The sequence below is a fragment of the Puma concolor genome, chromosome D1 (genome assembly GCF_028749965.1).
Source record: "Puma concolor isolate L17-30 chromosome D1, mPumCon1.1.hap2, whole genome shotgun sequence".
Taxonomy (NCBI): Eukaryota; Metazoa; Chordata; class Mammalia; order Carnivora; family Felidae; genus Puma; species Puma concolor.
This window is the reverse complement of record NC_141676.1, coordinates 7,771,107-7,789,234: the sequence shown is the minus strand read 5'-3', so window position 1 is coordinate 7,789,234 and position 18,128 is coordinate 7,771,107. Positions and strand designations below refer to the sequence as shown.

At 53.4% G+C, this 18,128-nt stretch overlaps 1 protein-coding gene and 1 long non-coding RNA gene across 2 annotated transcripts in view; one reads left to right on the top strand and one right to left on the bottom strand.

Moving 5' to 3' along the window:
- Positions 1-3,376, bottom strand: part of MACROD1 (mono-ADP ribosylhydrolase 1) — a 144,163-nt gene extending 140,787 nt beyond the window's left edge. Inside the window, 3 exon segments of the mRNA XM_086677092.1 lie at positions 2,934-3,024; positions 3,027-3,107; positions 3,109-3,376. Of these exon segments, the coding sequence (XP_086533218.1) occupies positions 2,934-3,024; positions 3,027-3,107; positions 3,109-3,237 (301 nt within the window). The 5' untranslated portion in view covers positions 3,238-3,376.
- Positions 1,977-17,167, top strand: LOC147576394 (uncharacterized). Its single transcript, XR_015240743.1, has 3 exons — positions 1,977-2,145; positions 15,082-15,580; positions 16,338-17,167. It is a non-coding gene; the product is annotated as an uncharacterized LOC147576394 (long non-coding RNA).
- Positions 17,168-18,128: the final 961 nt, after the last annotated feature.

Genomic DNA, 18,128 nt, shown 5'->3' with positions numbered 1-18,128 from the left:
AGTGTGATCATATCTCCCTCCGAGAGCGCCGCGTCAACCTTCTGACGCTCCATCAGGCTCCCGTGAGCTTGGTTACTGTGTGCCAGTCTTCGAGAGAGGATCGTCTCAGGCACAGACAGGCCTTTGGGGGCCTATGTCCGTATATCCCCGAGAGAAAGGAGAGCATGTGTCCATCAAAGGCACGTACGGGAATGATCAGAGCAGCGTTATTCCCAACAGCCCCGAACTGGAAAACGAAACGCCCACCCACAGAATGGGCACCCGAAGTGGGGTAGGTCCACGCCATGGCATACTACACAGCAATAAAGAAAAAAAAGCAGAATGAAGGAAAGGTGTGGGGGCCTCCCCAGGAGGACCAAGGCTTGGACCCCAATCAGAGGCAGGGTCCAGCTAAAGCGGCTCCCCGGGGGGGGGGGGGGGGGTGGTTTTAAAAAGATGCCTCGGATTCTTTGAGCCTCCTCTCTTCCAAAGGTAGAGACGAATTTCCCTCCCCTTGAATCTGGGCCAGACTCCATGACTCCATGCTAAGCCCCAGAATAAAACAGACGGGTCGGCCAAACTAGGTCACAGAAAGGCACCGTGGCTTCTGGCTTGGTCGCCTCACGCTCCCTGTCTTGGGTTACGTGCTCCGGGGGAAGCCAGCTGCCATGTCGTGAGGACACCCAAACAGCCTCGTGGAGAGACCCCCCCCCCCCCCACCGGCCCGCGGTGAACTCAGGCCTTCAGCCGACGGCCACTTTATGTGAATGAGCCACCTGGGATGGCCGTAACTAAGTCCCAGCGCAGGCCTCCTGGAAACCCACACAGAACCACCCCGCTAAGCGACCCCTAGGTTCCTGACCCTCAGACACTTGAGATAATAACCGTCGTTTGCCGTTTTAAGCGCCTGAATTTGGGGATAACCTGTGACTCAAAAATATTTCACTAAAACACACAGATCACCCCGACAAGCCTGCTGGGGGTCTTTGCACCCGGGGCCGCGGCTCCTGGGGCAAAGCTGCCCCCCCGACACTGCCCCCTGACTGGATACTGGAGCTCAGGCAGCGCCATCTGCCATGGTTTCTTCCCAGCAGTGACCTCTGTCTGGCACCGCCCCATTGGCTTGACCACATTTTCAACTGTTTCCTTCCCCTAGGGAAGAAGCTTCGTGAGGGCAGGGACCTCGCCTATGTCACTCATGACTGAATCCCAGCAGCAGAACAGTGCTGGCCGCATAGAAGGCGCTCAGTAAAAATGGATGAATGAGGGGCGCCTGGCTGGCTCAGTCAGAAGAGCATGAGACTCTTGACCTCGGGGTCGTGAGTTCAAGCCCCACGTGGGGTATACAGAGTACTTAAAAGTAACTAACTATACTTAAAAAAAAAAAAAAAAAGGATGAATGAATGGAAATCCCAGCTCCAAGCAGAGACACCACAGTAGTCTGGGAATCCCTGGCCTGTCAGCTTCACAAGGTCTGGAAGTTTTCAAGGGGCACCGGGGAACGGGAGGGGGTGGGGAGATGGATCCTAGAAATAATGGCAGATCCAGGAGCAGGTGGCTGGGCCCCTTGCCTCCCTCGCTTTCTTTCCCACCAAGCTGGCTTGCTGCTCTCTGACAGGGAAGGGGAAGCAGGCCCCCCCGTGGGGACAGTCCCTGTGCCAGGAGTCTCTGCCAGTTCCCCCAACCCCCCGCCCTAACCAGTGTTCTAGGGCCAGGGCTGAGGGCACGACGGACACTGTGTGCATGGAGCAAAGTCAAGTGTTCTGCCCGAGCTTTAAGATCCCGGTGAAGGAACACTATTCACGACAGGGGGAAGTCATCTTGAACTCTACCTTAATTCTGAGAGGCGCCTTCCCTTTACCTCCACCCCCCACCCCAGGCCAGCCCCAGGCCTGCCTCGCCAGACCCGCCAGACCCAGTGGCCGCACCCACTCCACCACAGGGGCCCAGCCAATGAGCCACCTCCCCTGTGCTTTTGAAAGGGGATCCAGCCAGGAATGGTTACAGGAGCTCTCCGAGCAGGCTGTGAAGGGCAGGGGCAGCTGGGCGGCCTGACTATTTGGGGCTCTGCAGGCTGGGTTCCCTCCCTTCGCTGTTCTGTGTGGGGGCCCAGAGTCCAGCCCTGGGACTCATGCCCGACCAGGACTCACGACCCATCCCGGAGCGGTAGGAAATGGCTTGATTCCTGGGGGTGCGGGGGGGGGGGGGGGGTGTCACTGTTCTCACAGACATAATGCCCCATCCCTCCCTGCCCTGCCTCTCCCCAACCCCTCAGCCCTCTGTCCCCCAGGAATGGGGCAGAAACTGTTCACAAGTGGCCAGAGGCCAGGGATGAGGGCAAAAGGGCACTACATCATGTGCCCAGAGAGACAGGCCTGCAGGGTAGGGGCGGGGTGGAGGTTGGACTGGCCTGCCCAGGGAGGCCACTCTGTGGGGGCCATCTGATCCTACCAGGTGGGACCCCAGACCCAGAGCTGTCCCCCTCGGCCCACTTCCTGCCACTCTACCTAAAATGCCACCACTTGAGAAACCATGCTACACAAAGCATGGGGAATTCAAGAGCCCAACGTCAGCTGGGCTGCCACCAACTCCCAGTGACCTTGGGCTTAGCAGCTCAGTTTCCCTCCTGCACAACGGAGTCAGGCGGTAGGTCCTGGATGATCTCTGGGGGTGCCCTGGGACCCATGCGGGCGGGGTAAGGCCGTCCTCCTCACACTACCCCAGACAGGGGGCCCGGACCTCGTACGGAGTGAAGTGGTTTGCAGGGGGGGCCGGGCGCACGGGGGAGGGGGGGGGCGTGGCTGTGAGTGGAGGGGTCCATACTGGGGCATACGAGGCCTTAACTTCCCCGGGCCTCCCGGGCGGAAGAGGCTGCGGGCGGGGTGCTGTCCAGCCGGGGAAGGCCCACGTGGGGCCGCCCTCGCCCCTCGCGCCCCCCTCCTGCTGACACTTACATTTTGCCTCCTTCCAGTCGGTGGAGGTGCTCAGGTCCACCTTCGCCGCCATGGCCAGGGGGGCCCAGGTGCGCACCCCGGCTCTCCTCTCCGCCCCACCGCCGCCGCCCCCCAAGCCCCAACTCCCGCTGGGGTCCGCGCGCCGGGGCCGCAGGCGCCCAGGGACGCCGGGGGGACCGCACGCGCTGCTGCGGGTCCGCGTGGCACCCGCCGAGGGGCCGGGCCAGGGGCGCGGGACGCAGAGCAGCTGCCCCGCCGCGCGCAGCTGTGCCAGGCGGCCGGACACTTGGCTCCGCAGAGACATGAGCGGGCGGCGCGGGGCGGCTCCCCGCCCACTTGGACTCTATTTACGGTGCTGGGAGAGTCTCTCCCTGAGCCGCTCGGGACCCGGTGGTGTGTGCACGCCCGCGGCGACCGGCTCCGAGCGGGCGGGCCGCGCGGCCAGAAACCCCGAGCGCGCCGCTGGGCACCCTGGAACTTGTAGTCCCGGCCGCCCGACGGGCCCCCGCACTCGTATACACACGTGCGCGCCCCGCCCGGACCCCGCGGGCTCCAGGCGCCCGGGATCGCGCCGCGCGGGGGGCTCCTGCTTCTCAGGGGGTCGCGCGGTGGCCTGGCGCCCCCTCGGGGCTCGCCGCCAACTTCCCGGTCTGTGGGGCCGCCCGCCACCCCCAGCGCGGCCCGGGCCCGCCTCTGCCCTCGGCCCCCGCCCCGGACCCTGGGCGCGGCCGCACCCCATCCCGCCCCCCATTCCGCCGGAGCCGCGGTCCCGGCCCGTCCGGGGGAGGTGACAAGCAGCGCCAACGGGTAGGTCCGGTTCGGCGACTTTCCCCAGGCAGCTGGGCGGGGACGCGGCTGGAGCCAAATCGAGAGCAGCCTGGGAGGCAAGGGGTGGAAACAGTGGAATTGGAAGGCAGAAAATTAGATTTCCAGGAGGCGTTCTCGGTGGAAGAATTGGAGGGACGTTTTCTTTGCATTTTTTTCTCTCCTTTTTTACGAAGATATAAATATGCTTGTTTTTCTGTGCTATTAATATTATTTGATAAATATAACAGGTATTTTTACAACCTGAGGAAGAGCCAGGGTCCCAGAGAAGGTTCCAGGACCAGCTCGCCACACTGGGGTCCACAGGCCTCTGGGGACTCGCTTCTTGAGCTGTAATTTTTTTGAAGTAGGCTCCCCGCCCAATGTGGGGTTTGAACTCAGGTCCCTGAGATTAAGCGTGGCATGCTTTATTGACTGAGCCAAAAGCAGGCGCCCCAGGGCTATAAATTAAGGAGAAGACAGGGCTCAGGGCTTAGGTCTGGCTGGTTGCAGACCTGCCCGTGTGCTCCAGGCCTCTCTGGTGCGGGATATGGCAAGAACCCTGGGACAGGGCTGTGGGGAGGATCACACAGTGAGCTGCGTGGTTAGAGCTGGCACCACCGGGAGGACCGGCACAGACCTGCCTGCAGGGAGGAGGCGGTGATCAGCCTGGGACGAGGGTGGAGAGGGCAGATCAGAAGCCAGGGGCCAGGAACGAAGGGCCAAGGGTCCCCAGCTCTCCAGGACCACTAGTGAGGCCTGCACGCTCTCCGGAAAAGGCCAGCAGGATGAGTTCAGGATGTGGTAGTCAGGCCCCCAGAATGGAGGTCACGTCACCACTTATCACTTCTCCTGTAAGTCAGCAAAGCAAGAAGGGCCCTGCCAACTACCAACTACAACCCGGACAGCAACCATTTACCGGACGCTAGGTCCCAGCTGGCACTGAACTAAGAGCCCTGCTTCCATTTGCTGTACCTCCATGAACTTGTGATGTGCTCCCAACGGCCAGGTGAGGCAGCCCTGCCCCAGGGCACGGATGAACACTGGCTGGCGGTCCACGTGGCCGATGAGGGTCGGAGCCCAGACTTGGACCTGGTTGGTTGGTTCTCATCTGTGGTCCGGAAAGCAATTACGCAGATGTCACCGATTCAAAAAATGAAGCGTGTGGCTGACTCCGTGTATTTTTTTTATTTTTTTATTTTTTAATGTTTATTTCTGAGAGAGAGAGACACACAGACAGACAGAGCATGAGCAGGGGAGGGGCAGAGAGAGAGGGAGACACAGAATCAGAAGCAGGCTCCAGGCTCTGAACTGTCAGCACAGACGCTGGACTCGAACCCACAGGCCACAAGATCATGATGTGAGCCAGTCAGACGCTTAACCGACTGAGCCACCCACGCCTGCCTCCGATATATTTTTTTTATCACTGGTGTAACAAGTTTCAGCAACTGTAGTGGCTTAAACTATACACAATGTATTATCTTTTTTTTTTTTTTATGTTTACTTATTTTTGAGAGAGAGACAGAGTGTGAGCGGGAGAGGAGGAGCAGAGAGGGAAACACAGAATCCAAAGTAGGCTCCAGGCTCTGAGCTGTCAGCACAGAGCCCAACGCGGGGCGCGAACTCATGAACCTCGAGATCATGACCTGAAGTGAAGTGGGCGCTCAACCGACTGAACCACCCAGGCGCCCCACAAATGTATTGTCTTAACATTCTGTAGAACAGCAGTCTCGCTGGGCTAAAAATCAAGGTGTTAGCAAGGCTCTGTTCCCTTCTGGAGGCTTTTTTTTTTTTGGTCTTTTCCAGCTTAGGATGAGGCACCCGCATGCCATGGCTCACAGCACCTTTCTTTCATCTTCAAAGCGCACGATGTTGCCTCTCCCCAACCATGCTTCCATAGTGGCCCTTGCCTGTGACTCTCTTCTACTTCCCCATTTTCAAGGACCTTGTGGTTATTACCGGCCCCACCAGGATAATCCATGACAAGCTCCCTCCTTAAAGTCTTCTGATTAGTAACATTAATTCCATCTGTAACCTTGATTCCTCTTTGCCATGTAAAAGGCTCCAGGGAGGAGGATGTGGACATCTTTGTGGAGCCATTAGTCTGCCTACTGTACCCTTCCTGGCGTGGTCTGGGGAAGAGGATACAGGGAGAGACAGGCGCCTCAGCCATAGAAAATCTTGGTGCCCAATCAGGAGGCTGCCTTTCTGCACAGAGCATGAAATCTACGTCCCCCACAGCTAGGCCTCTGAAGTGCCCGGCACACCCTGGGCATCTGTACCAGTCCACACCCTGGGCATCTGTATCAGTCCTTCTGTTTCTTTTGCTGGGATTCAGCTCTGTTCTCACATGGCAGCCAGGATAGAGAAGGTTTCAGCTCACAGCCCCCCACGTCTGGTCTAAGAGAGGCCTGGGCCCCACACCCCTGGGTGGATGTGGCCAGGGAAGCATGGTTCTGCCCCGGCAAGGCAGGACCTCCTTGTGGAGTTTGAGCCTGATCTTTTGAAAAAGGTAAAATGATGCCAGCTATCAAAGATGTGTATGTGTCCGAGGTCATCCAGGCAGAGGGATGCACAGGAGGAAAGGCACGGAAGTCCACGGAATGCCGAATCTTCCAGCAGGGCTATAGTGTCGGATTTCATCAGCTGAGGATCTCTAATGTTGGAGAGGGGCTCTCGTGCAGAGAAAAGCTAGCAACTGCTGCTTGTGTTTAAATTAATACTGTATTTATTAAACTTATAAATTAAAAAAAGAACTCGTTTTTTCTTAAACAGCCAAGTGCAACTTGCAAATCTAGTTTTCTATTTATAAATCTACTAATTTTTGTATAAAAATAAGAACAATTACTTTCACTTATTCTTTGATGAATATTTAATTAACTCATAGGTTCAACAGATTAATTTCTAAAAATACATACCCATTACAAACTTAGGTAATTAAATTCCCTAATAGATTTTAAACTACATTTTACAGAGATAAAACAGCTGATCTTCTCAAACTCAACAGAGGAGACCTACCCATCTAACAGGGATATATAGAAGTATTTCAAACAAGGATGCTTTCTTTCTTTTTTGTTCTTTTTTCTTTAATGTTTATGTATCTATTTTGAGAGAGAGACAGAGACAGAGACAGAGAGAGAATCCCAAGCAGGCTCTGTGTTGTCAGCAAAGAGCCGGTCTCAGGGCTCGATCTCAGGAACCCTGGGATCATGAGCTGAGCTGAAGTCAAGTGTCAGACACTTAACCAACTGAGCCACCCAGGTGCCCCTTTTCTTCCTTTTTCTTTACACCCTGAGGGGGGCTGTGGGATGAGGGCACTCTGTCCCTCCCCGCACCTTACTCTGCCCTCCCCAGCCAAACATATTTTTTTCTAATCAGTTACACAGTTCCTATATACTAATAGATTACGCTTGTAAATATCATAAATCAATTATCTTAAATGTTCAAATGCTGTTTATAAACTTAGATCCTTTTGGGGCGCCTGGGTGGCGCAGTCGGTTAAGCGTCCGACTTCAGTCAGGTCACGATCTCGCGGTCCGTGAGTTCGAGCCCCGCGTCGGGCTCTGGGCTGACGGCTCGGAGCCTGGAGCCTGTTTCCGATTCTGTGTCTCCCTCTCTCTCTGCACCTCCCCCGTTCATGCTCTGTCTCTCTCTGTCCCAAAAATAAATAAACGTTGAAAAAAAAAAAATTAAAAAAAAAAATAAACTTAGATCCTTTTGTACGGTGTCAGTTATCCATTGCTGCATAATAAACTACTGAAAACCTACTGGCTTAAAATGATCGCCAGGGCGGGGTGCCTGGGTAGCTCAGTGGGTTGAGCGTCCGACTTCAGCTCAGGTCATGATCTCACAGTCCCGTGAGGTCAAACCCCGTGTGAAGCTCTGTGCCGACAGCTCAGAGCCTGGAGCCTGCTTCGGATTCTGTGTCTCCCTCTGTCTCTGCCCCTCCCCCACTTGTGCTCCCTCTCAAAAAGAAATAAGCATTAAAAAAATAAATAAATGTAAGCCGACTTGACAACAAATTATATTCATAAAAAAATAAAACGAATAAAGAAACTTTAAAAAATATGGAAATCCCCCCCCACCAAATAGAGAAATTAATCAATAATCATAATAATAATAATAATAACAACCAGGGCATAGAGTCAGCAGTTTGGTCTGGGATAAGCTGGAAGGTTCATCTGCTGGACTTGCCTGGGTCACTCTTGTGGCTTCAGGCCTGTGACAACCTAACTGGGGCGGGGGTCCCAGGATGGCCTCACTCCCATGCTGGCAGTTGGTGCTGGCTATCAGCCAGGCCCCTTGGTTCTGCCCCACAGGCCTCTTCTCCTCCAATAGGCTAGACAGGGGCAGCTTCACGGCATGCTGGTCTCAAGGACATGCTCCAAGAGGGTGACCACTGACGCTGCAATGCCTCTCAAGGCCTGACCGGGAAATCACACTACATCACTTCCACCACGTTCTCTTATTTGATGTGGGTCACAAGGCCAGCCGAGATTTGAAGACATGAAAAAAGAGACACAATCTCTCTCTTTTTTTCATATTTATTTATTTTCGAGAGAGAGAGAGAGAGAGAGACAGAGCACAAATGGGGGAGGGGCAGAGAGAGAGGGAGACCCAGAATCCAAAGCAGGCTCCAGGCTCTGAGCTGTCAGCACAGCACCCGATGCAGGGCTCGAACCCACGGGCCACAAGATCATGACCTGAGCCAAAGTCAGATGCTTAACCGACCGAGCCACCCAGGAGCCCCGAGGCGTGACAGCTTAATTGGGAGGAACAGCTGAATCTCCTTGCAAAGGCAGGCGTACGGGGATGGGAGGAATTATTACAGCCATTTGATCTAATTAAAACCAGAAATCAGGGGCACCTGGCTGGCTCAGTCGGTAGAGCATTTGACGCTCCATCTTGGGGTCATGAGTTCGAGCCCCACGTTGGGTGCAGAGAGTACTTAAAAAAAAAAAAACCTCACAAATCAAATGGGACCGATTGACTTAAGTGTCTCAAAACCTTAAATAAACACTCCGATATTGGCACGATGTAACCAAACTTATTCCTAAACTTATCCCTTGGTATTCCTGAATACCAAGATTCTGGGTTTGCTTTGCCGGCTTCCAGCAAGCGTCTCAGGGTTTGCTGAGCCACCAGAAGAACAGATTCCCCATGACAGCAGGGCTGAAGGCACAGGGGAATCCGGGACCGCAATATAGTGAGGGTTTCCTGCTACTAGTCTGAAATTTAAGAGCAGAGCAGGACCCCCAAGCCCATTCCTCTCTCCAGGAGCTTACCTGTACAGCCCAGTGCGTCCCTCTTTCCTGACAGTCCCTCAGGTTTCAACTCGACGCCACTTTTACCAGGTTGCCTTCCTTCTTTTTACCGCTTCAACGCAGGTGGGGGAGCCCCTGTGCCTCCCAGGTCTCCCTAATATCTTCACTGTGTGATCCCAGTTTTGTGCCTCCCTCCATCCAGGTTGTAATGCTGTCTTCGTATTTTACTTTATCACCTGCCTATGTTCCATTTTACTGCCTGTGTCATTGGCCAGTATTGCACAGTCATTATAATGGGAGGCGTCAAAGGGAAGACTGGATTATGAGGTTCCAAGTGTCCAGCTTGGGTAACTATAAATCACGGGCCTGGACGGCAGAGGGCGCCCCTCCCCGATTCCTCTGGGGCGGGTCTGTCATCTGGAGAGGGTTGCAGGCCTTAGCTGTCCCCCACCCCCTCAGACTTCAGAGAAGGCCTGGGAAGAATGTGGATGCCGAGGGGACCCTTAGCTTGAAGCATACAAAAACCTCGACTAGTAATGTGGGGCTCAAACCCACAACCTGGAGAGTTGCAGGCTCCACCATGGACTGAGTCAGCCAGGCGCCCCAACTGTAACAAATTTAAACACCACAATGGAAAGCAAAGGCCCCATGGGGCGCCTGGGTGGCTCAGTCGGTTAAGTGGCTGAGGCTGACTTCGGCTCAGGGGTTCACAAGTTTGAGCCCAGCATCAGGCTCTGTGCTGACAGCTCAGAGTCTGGAGCCTGCTTCAGATTCTGTGTCTCTCGCTCTCTCTCAAAAATAAATTTAAAAATGTTAAAACATTTTTATTTAAATTTTTTTAACATTTATTTTTGAGAGAGAGAGAGAGAGAGAGAGAGAGGAAGAGACAGAGCATGAGCAGGGGAGGGGCAGAGAGCGAGGGAGACCCAGAATCAGAAGCGGGTTCCAGGCTCAGAGCTGTCAGCACAGAGCCCGACGCGGGGCTCGAACTCACAGACCGTGAGATCATGACCTAAGCCGAAGCCGGACGCTCAACCGTCTGAGCCACCCAGGCGCCCCAAAACGTTTTTAGAAACAAAAATCAGGCTGTTAGGGTGAGCCGTAACCCAATCTGAGTAGTGTCCTTGTAAGAAGGGGGAAGTTGGACACATGGAGACACACGGGGGAAAGACCATGTGAGGTCACAGTGAGAAGGCAGCCATATGCAAGCCAAGGAGAGAGGCCTCAGAGGAAACCAGATCTGCCAACACCTTGATCTCAGACTTCCAGAACTGTGAGAAAATAAATTTCTGTTGTTGAAGCCACCAAAAGCTGTGGTATTTATTTACGACAGCCCTAGCCGACTAAATACAGCCCCCTCTCCCCATCCCAATCCACAGAGGTATGTATCAATTTTGGTAGTCAGCTAGGTAACCTTCTAGTCTCTTTCCGCGCATTTATAATCGTATATGAAGATATACACGCACAAATTTCTTTTCTACTTCTTTTCTTTCTTTTTTTCTTTTTTTTTTTTTTTTTTACAAAAATAGGATTTGGCCATACACACTGTTCCACAACTAACTTTCTTCATTCCACAGTACGTCATGGGCATGTTTCCATATCAGTAGCTCCGCAAGCATTCTCTTTTAAAATGTTTATGTTTTGAGAGAGAGGGAGACACAGAGCACAAGTGGGGTAGGTGCAGAGGGAGAGGGGGACACAGAATCCGAAGCAGGCTCCAGGCTCTGAGCTGTCAGCACAGAGGCCGACGCGGGGCTCAAACTCACAGACTGCGAGATCATGACCTGAGCTGAAGTCAGATGCTTAACGGACTGAGCCATCTAGGCGCCCCCGAGCATTCCTTTTAATGCTCACAAATATTCCATTCCCTGGGGCAGCATCCTGTTTTCTTTCTTTTTCTTTCTTCTTTCTCTCTCTCTCTCTCTCTTTCTTTCTTCCTTTCTTTCTCTTCCTTCTTTCCTTCCTCTCCCTCTCCCTCTCCCGTTCCTTCTCCCTCTCTTTCTCCTTAGCTCAAACAACAGAGGTTTCTTTTCTCACAGTCGTGGAGGCTGAGAATCCTCGAATAGGGTGCCAGCATGGCTCAGGTTCTGGTGAGGACACTCCACATGGCTTACAGATGGCGGCCTTCTTGCTTGGCCTGCTGGCTTGTCCTTACACGGCAGAGAGACAGAAAAGAAGCCCTCCAGGGCTTCGTGTTATGAAGGCACGAATCCCATCACGAGGGCCACCTTCCAAAGTCTCTGCCTCCAGGATCATGACAGTGAGGGGTGAGGGTTTCCGTACAGGAATTTGGGGCACACAATTCCGTCCCGAGCAAGAGGCAGCATCCCAGCATCCTCCACGGATGCACATGGTTATCATCCCTTTGGCTGTCACAAACGGGGCTGTGATATACACCCTTGTGCCACCAGGCCGGGCTTACCGGTGGGATAAATTCCTAAGGGTGGAATTGCTTTTTTATTTTGAACTGATGTTGCTACGTGTACCTTCCCACCGGCCGGATATGAGCGGGCCCGTTTCCCCACACTCGCTATCTCCTCCACTTGGTAGCTCTCGAGAAACCGGTGGTGGAAAGGAGTCGGTGAGCTTGTGACATCTGGTTCTGCGGGGAACCAATCATTTGGTCCAGAGGATAAGCAGAATCGGGAGCGAAGAAGTCCAGGGGAAAAAAAAAAACATCAGAGAGCCCCTCTCGGAAAGGCCAAGGGACCCACAGTGGGAGCCAAGGGGTGACAGGTTTCGTTCGCTCATTTGCCACATGCTTACAAGTGTGCACAACGTCCCAGGCCCCAACTTCGCCCAGCAGTGAACAGATCGCCGGCCCTGCCCTCCTGGAAGCCACGTCTAGTGCAGGAGACACAAAGTAACCAAGCCAGCTAGTACAAGTCATTTCAGGCGGCGCTTGGAGCTGCCGAGAGAGAAGGAGAGAGAGAGAGAGAGTTCAAAGAGCGGAAAAGGGCCAGAGAGGCCGAAGCCTGTGGAGGTGAGGGGAAAGGGGGAGGACCGAGTGCCACGTGGGGTGTGGATTCCACACACTGGGACACCTCTGGAGGGTGTATTGGTCAAGGTTGAGGACCAGCTGACTTTTTTAAATTAAAAACATTTTTTTTAATGTTTATTTTTGAGAGACAAGAGAGACAGAGCATGAGCTGGGGAGGAGGAGAGAGGGAGAGGGAGACACAGAATCCGAAGCAGGCTCCAGGCTCTGAGCTGTCAGCACACAGCCCGATGCGGGGCTCGAACTCACTGACTGTGAGATCATGACCTGAGCCGAAGTCGGACGCCCAACCCACTGAGCCACCCAGCGTCCCCAGGACCAGCTGCTTTTTAAGGGTGCCTCTCGGCAGCCTGAGAGACAATGGCACTGGGACAAGGAGTTGGGACAGAGCTGGAGAGAAGTGCACGGAACAGGCACAGCTCTGTATCAGCAGGATTTCTAGCATCAGCAGAAAAGAAGGAAGCAGAGAAACAGCCCTTGGGGGGCGGGGGGGCCCTTCTGGTTATGTATTGTTGTGTGACAAACTACCTTAAGCTACTCTGGTTTGACGGCGGGAAACAACAGCCATTTGATTGAATCTCGTGATCTGTGGGTTAGGGCTCAGCTAGGGGACTCTTCTGTTCCAAGTGGCCTCGCTGGGGACACTGTGTGGTACTCAGCAGGAGATGCCGCTGGGCTGGAGGGTCCAATATGGCTTCCCATTCATACCTGGGCTGGGATGGCTGAACAGCTGGGGCCTTCCATGTGGCTAGCTTGGGGTCCCTTAGCCAATCAACCATGGCAGCCTTGGGGCAGTCAGACTTCTGACATGGGCAGCACAGGGGCTCCAAGAGGGAGTGTCCCAAAAGACAGGAGGAGGAAGCTGGCAGTTTTATAAGGCTTGGAACCTGGCGCAGTGACACTTCCGGTGTATTCTATCGGTCAAAGTGATTGCAGAGGCCACCGAATTCAAGGGACATGGACTCCCTTTCAATGGAGGGAGGTATCCGTGAATTTGCACTATCCTTATGTCCCAGAATGCTCCTTCACAGCCTTCTCTTAGTGTTGCCTGTCATATTATGTGCCCTGATCAATTTATTATTAATTAATTTTTTGAGAGACAGAGAGCAAACAGAAGAGGGGCAGAGAGGGAGGGAGAGAGAGAGACAGAGACAGACAGAGAGACAGAGAATCCAAAGCAGGCTCTGCACCATCACCACGGAGCCCGACGTGGGGCCTGAACTCATGAATTGTGAGATCATGACCTGAGTTGAAATCAAGAGTCAGATGCTTATCCCGCTGAGCCACCCAGGCGCCCCACGCCCTGATCAATTTAAATCTGCTTTGCCGTGTAGCAGGCTTCACTCCCAAGTTTCAACCAAGCTCAGTCGTGCAAGAAATATGTCTTGTGTTTCCTTGGGTAAGACTTTCTCAGCCTCAGTTCACTCGGGACCACGTAGTTGCAGGCAGCTGGCCTGTGCACGGTAGGATGTTCGGCAGCATCCCTGGCCTCCACGTTGTGACGATCACAAATGTCTCCAGGGATACCTGGGTGGCTCAGTGGGTTAAGCATCTGACTCTTAACTTTGGTTCAGGTCACGATCGCGGGGTTCGTGAGTTCGAGCCCCGTGTTGGGCTCTGCGCTGACAGCACGGAACCTGCTTAGGATTCTCTCTCTCCCTCTCTCTCTGCCCCTCCCCTGCTTGCACGCACTTTCTCTCAAAATAAATAAATAAACTTAAAAAAAAATTTTTTTTTTTTAATGTCTCCAGACATTGCCAAATGTCCTGTGGGGACAAAATCGGCCAGGTTGAGAACCTGAACCTTGGGACCAACCCATTCTGACTCCAAGCCCCCTCCCTACCCAGCTTGTGAGGAAACATTACCCCAGTTACGACAAGGATTCTTGTCGGGGGATCTCGGGTTGCGGGGGGGGGAGTGTGGCGCCCTAACCCTTAGGAAGAGCTCCAGTCCACTACCATGGCTGTTGTCAGTGTCCTCACTGGGCTCACCTCCACGGTTCCCTGAATCCAAAGAAGCTCTCCTCCCACCCCCCAACCCAACCCCGTACCTCGCAGAGGATACGGCCTGTGAGCACAGGCTCTCTCACATGACGTGCTGCAAAGTTGTCCCCTGTGACTCTGGTCACCCGCCGGCTCAAAGTTCCCCAATCAAAGCTAGAAGACGGCTGGAGAGTCTGTGGGTCTATGCCCAGCTGACGGAGTTTGCTGACAGACCGGACGTGGTTGTGGAAGACAGGGGTGAAGGACACCTCCAGAGTTTTCAGCGTGAACCAGTCCAAGAATAAGGAGGACATTGATGGGAAGGAAGTCAAGGGAGGGACGATTTGGGGGGAGAATATTGAGAGCTCCGATTTGAACACATCGGGAAGTCCATTAGCCACCAAGTGGAGACATTAAGGAGACAGCGGGGTGGACAAGCCTAGAACTTGGGAGCAAGATCTGGGCTGAAGATAGAATTGTGGGAGTCATCTGAGACGGTATTTATAGCTACGAGACTGACTGAGATTACCCTGAGAGGGAACGTCAGTGGTGAGGTCCCAGGCTCGGCTCTGGGGCTCTCATACGAATAATTATCAGATAATAATTACCATCATTTTATTCTTTGAAGCATCTGGCACGCTGCCTGGCTCCGTAGACAAGTTCACTGAATGGAACAGAATGCTGTGGCACTTTACTTCCCCCCCCACACTTTCCCTGCTCCTCAGGATTTAGATTCTACCTCAGCAGGAAAGCAGGGAGTTAGAATCGCTCGGTTAAGTGCGCGTGAAAATATTCTTTAGGCATTTTTCAGAATCCGGAATGGAACTCTGCTCTCGCTTGCTTGCAGAAGGAAAATCAGGCTGTCGTAAATTCCCACTCCAAAGTGAAAGTTCTTACCAAAACAAAATTCCACGTTCCACAGACCCCGAGAGTTCTGAGCTGCAACGATTTCCTAACCCACATGCTCTGGAGTTTGCTGGGCTCCAGCTCGTTTTCCTTCTTCTGATAGCGGGAGAATTTTTAATTTGGGGGGGGGGGGTGCTGTTCTGCAGAGAATTTGGTCACACACGTTTCCTCCTTCAGTCTCTCATTCGCTCCAGGATCTACGACCTCAGAATCGACTCCAAAGACAGGCTTCGGCATCTTGCTCCCCACCCTTGAGAGCAGAAAGCACCAAAATAGCAGCATGAATCACTCGGAAACCGTCATGTAATGCACGGGCCAGGACACCTTCTGCGGCACAGCTTCTGCTTGTGTTCCAGGAATCTGGGGAAGGGGACACTGGCGGACTGCATCACCGCCTCCCCGTCCCACTCGAGAGAGCTCTGAATCTACAAAGAGATTTGAAGAAGCCCAAGTCGGTAAAAAATTATAAGAGCTGACATTTTTTAACATTCAGGAGTGACTCTACCGTGACCTTGGATAAACTTAAGCTTTAGGGTCTTCTATTCACAGCCCTTCTAATTTGTATTTTTGTCTTCTCAAAGGCGGCTTTCAAAATTTTGTTTTGGGTCTGACAAGACTTGAGTGTGGATTATTTTGTCCTGTCCTCAGAGTAACCTTGGGAAGTCCTTGGAACTTCATCATCTCCATTTACAGGCAAGGACACTAGAGCATAGAAAAAGCCTTCTTTGGGTTCCTTGAAAATTTCAAACTTGTTTTAACCTCAGGGCCTTTGCACCTTCTGTTGTCCTGTCTGGAACTCTGTTCCTGGCTGGCTTCTCATCACTCCAGGTCCAAGGGGCCTTCACTACTAACCACCTGCCTCTAGGAGCTCCTTCCTTCCCTGCTTCCCTGGTTACTCTCTATCCCTTATCTTTTGCTATTTTTATAGCACTCATCACTCTCTAGTTATCTTCATTTCTACATTTGTTCTTAACAAATGCATATAGTGCTTGCTCTTTAGGCAGGCAACGTTCTAAGTGCTTTACAAATATCAAACCATTTGGGCGCCTGGGTAGCTCAGTGGGTTGGGCATTGGGCTCTTGATTTCGGCTGAGGTCACGATTCCCTGGTTCGTGGGTTCAAGCCCTGCATCGGGCTCCACCGCTCCCACCGTCAGATTCTCTCTCTGCGCCTACCCCACTTGCATGCGCAGGTTCTCTCTCAAAATAAACATTTTTTTAAAAAAATCAAACAACTCGATCTTCACAACTCTGATGTTAACTTTTTCGGGGCCTCCAGGCGTGCATTCGACTCTTGGTTTTGGCTAAGGTCGTGATCCCAGAATCATGGGACCAAGCCCCGTGTCGGGCTCCGCACTGAATGTGGAGCCTGCTTAAGATTCTCTCTCTCTCTCTCTCTCTCTCCCTCTCTCTCAAAAACAAAACCCTTTTTCATCCATATTTTAAAATAGAAGCAACGGAAACACAGGGAGGCTAAGCAGGGTGCTTGAAGTCACGCAGATGAGTTGACTAGCATCTCTCTCTCCGGCTAGAAGACACCACCCACCCCAACGGAAGCCGCGTCTGTGAGCGGCGGCCTTCACTGTTGAGCCCCTGCCTCCGGAGTAGCGTGCCGCCCGTAACAGGACCATGGAGACGTCAGTGGTGACGAGACCGGGTTATGCAGAGGGAGGAACGGGAAAGAAGCCTGGAGAACAGCTGTGGGGGGAGGCAGCAGTGGGATCAGCAAGAGTGCGGTGGTCTGCAGACATTGCCAAGGACCAATGAAAGATCTCGTGGACGGGGGTATTTAGCGGATGAGTTAAGAGAGGCCCAAAGCCTCGGAATCACCTGCCTCCTTCATGCCCCGCGTCCGAGGCACGAACAGATCCTGTTGGCTCCTCCAGAAGTTGGATTCCCAACTTTTCCCACCCCTCCTCCGCTCCCACTGTGGCCCACGGCACCGTCGCCACTCCCCTGGAATACCGCAATGGTCTCCTAAGAGGTCACCTACACTGCAGCCAGAGTCCCGATCCGTCAGATCACGTCACTTTTCTGTTGAAAACGTGCTGGCATGAACACAATGGCCTCTCACCCTGGCAGGACCCGGCCCTTGCTTCCTCTTGACCCAGCTCTCCCACTTCCTCCCTGCTCCCACCATTCTGGCCACCTCAGTACAGCTTCCACCCCAGGACCTTTGCATGTATTGTTGCCTCGGACTGCAAGGTTCTTCTTCAGATTTTCCATCAGACTCACTCCCTTACTTCCTCAGGCCTTTTCTCAAATATGACCTTCTCACTGAGGTTTGTGTCCTGGCCAGGTTAAGAATGTAACACCATCACCCTCACCTAACACTCACCATTCCCTGCTTCATTTTTTCTCCACTACACTTAAGCAGATATGCCCTAGAAACTTTTTAGGTGCGTCTCCCTCGCCATGATGAGTGCCACAGGGGGTGCCTGGGTGGCTCAGTCGGTTAAGCTCCTGACCGGCTCCGGGCACGATCTCACAGCTTGTGGGTGGGTTTGAGCCCCGCGTCGGGCTCTGTGCTGACAGCTCAGACAGAGCTTGGAGGCTTCTTTGGATTCTGTCTCTCTCTCTCCACCCCTCTCCTGCTCTCTCTCAAAAAGAAATGAAGACATTAAAAACAATTCTGGAAGGAGTGCCACCAGAACAGCGATTTTTGTCAGCTTTCTTTACTGCATTTTCTCCAGCGGACCGTCGCACCTGACACATTCGATGATATTCGATGGGTTGATGAACACCTACTATGTACCAGACCCTGTGCAAAAACGGACACACTTATGGTCCACAGTGAAAGCAAGTGAGAGTGGGCAGAAATTAGTCTACTTGTTGGAGGCGGACTGTTAAGGAACCTTGACAGCCCATCTCGGCTCCGCAGGGCGCGGGAATCAACCCGGCAGAGTTGGTGGAAGGGGGAACCCAGCAGAGGGAACAGTTTGCAGGCAGGCTCGGAGTGAAGGAGCCCACCTAGGAGAGGTCAGGGGGCCGGAGGCTGGTGCTGAAAATGGGAGGGCAGGGAAGGAGGCGGCCAAAGCAGGCCTGCCAGATCACACAGGCCCTGAGCCCCAGTCTAAAGCCTCCAAGAGTTTCAAGCAAGGGGTGTGGATCTGCAGTGACCTTGGCTGCAAGGTTAAGAACGGACCAGAGACAGCTGGGATAAAGAGGAAGCTGTGGAGACAAGCCATTGCCATAGAGGGGACACTTAAAACCTTGGGCAGGGACGGCACTGGGGACGGAAG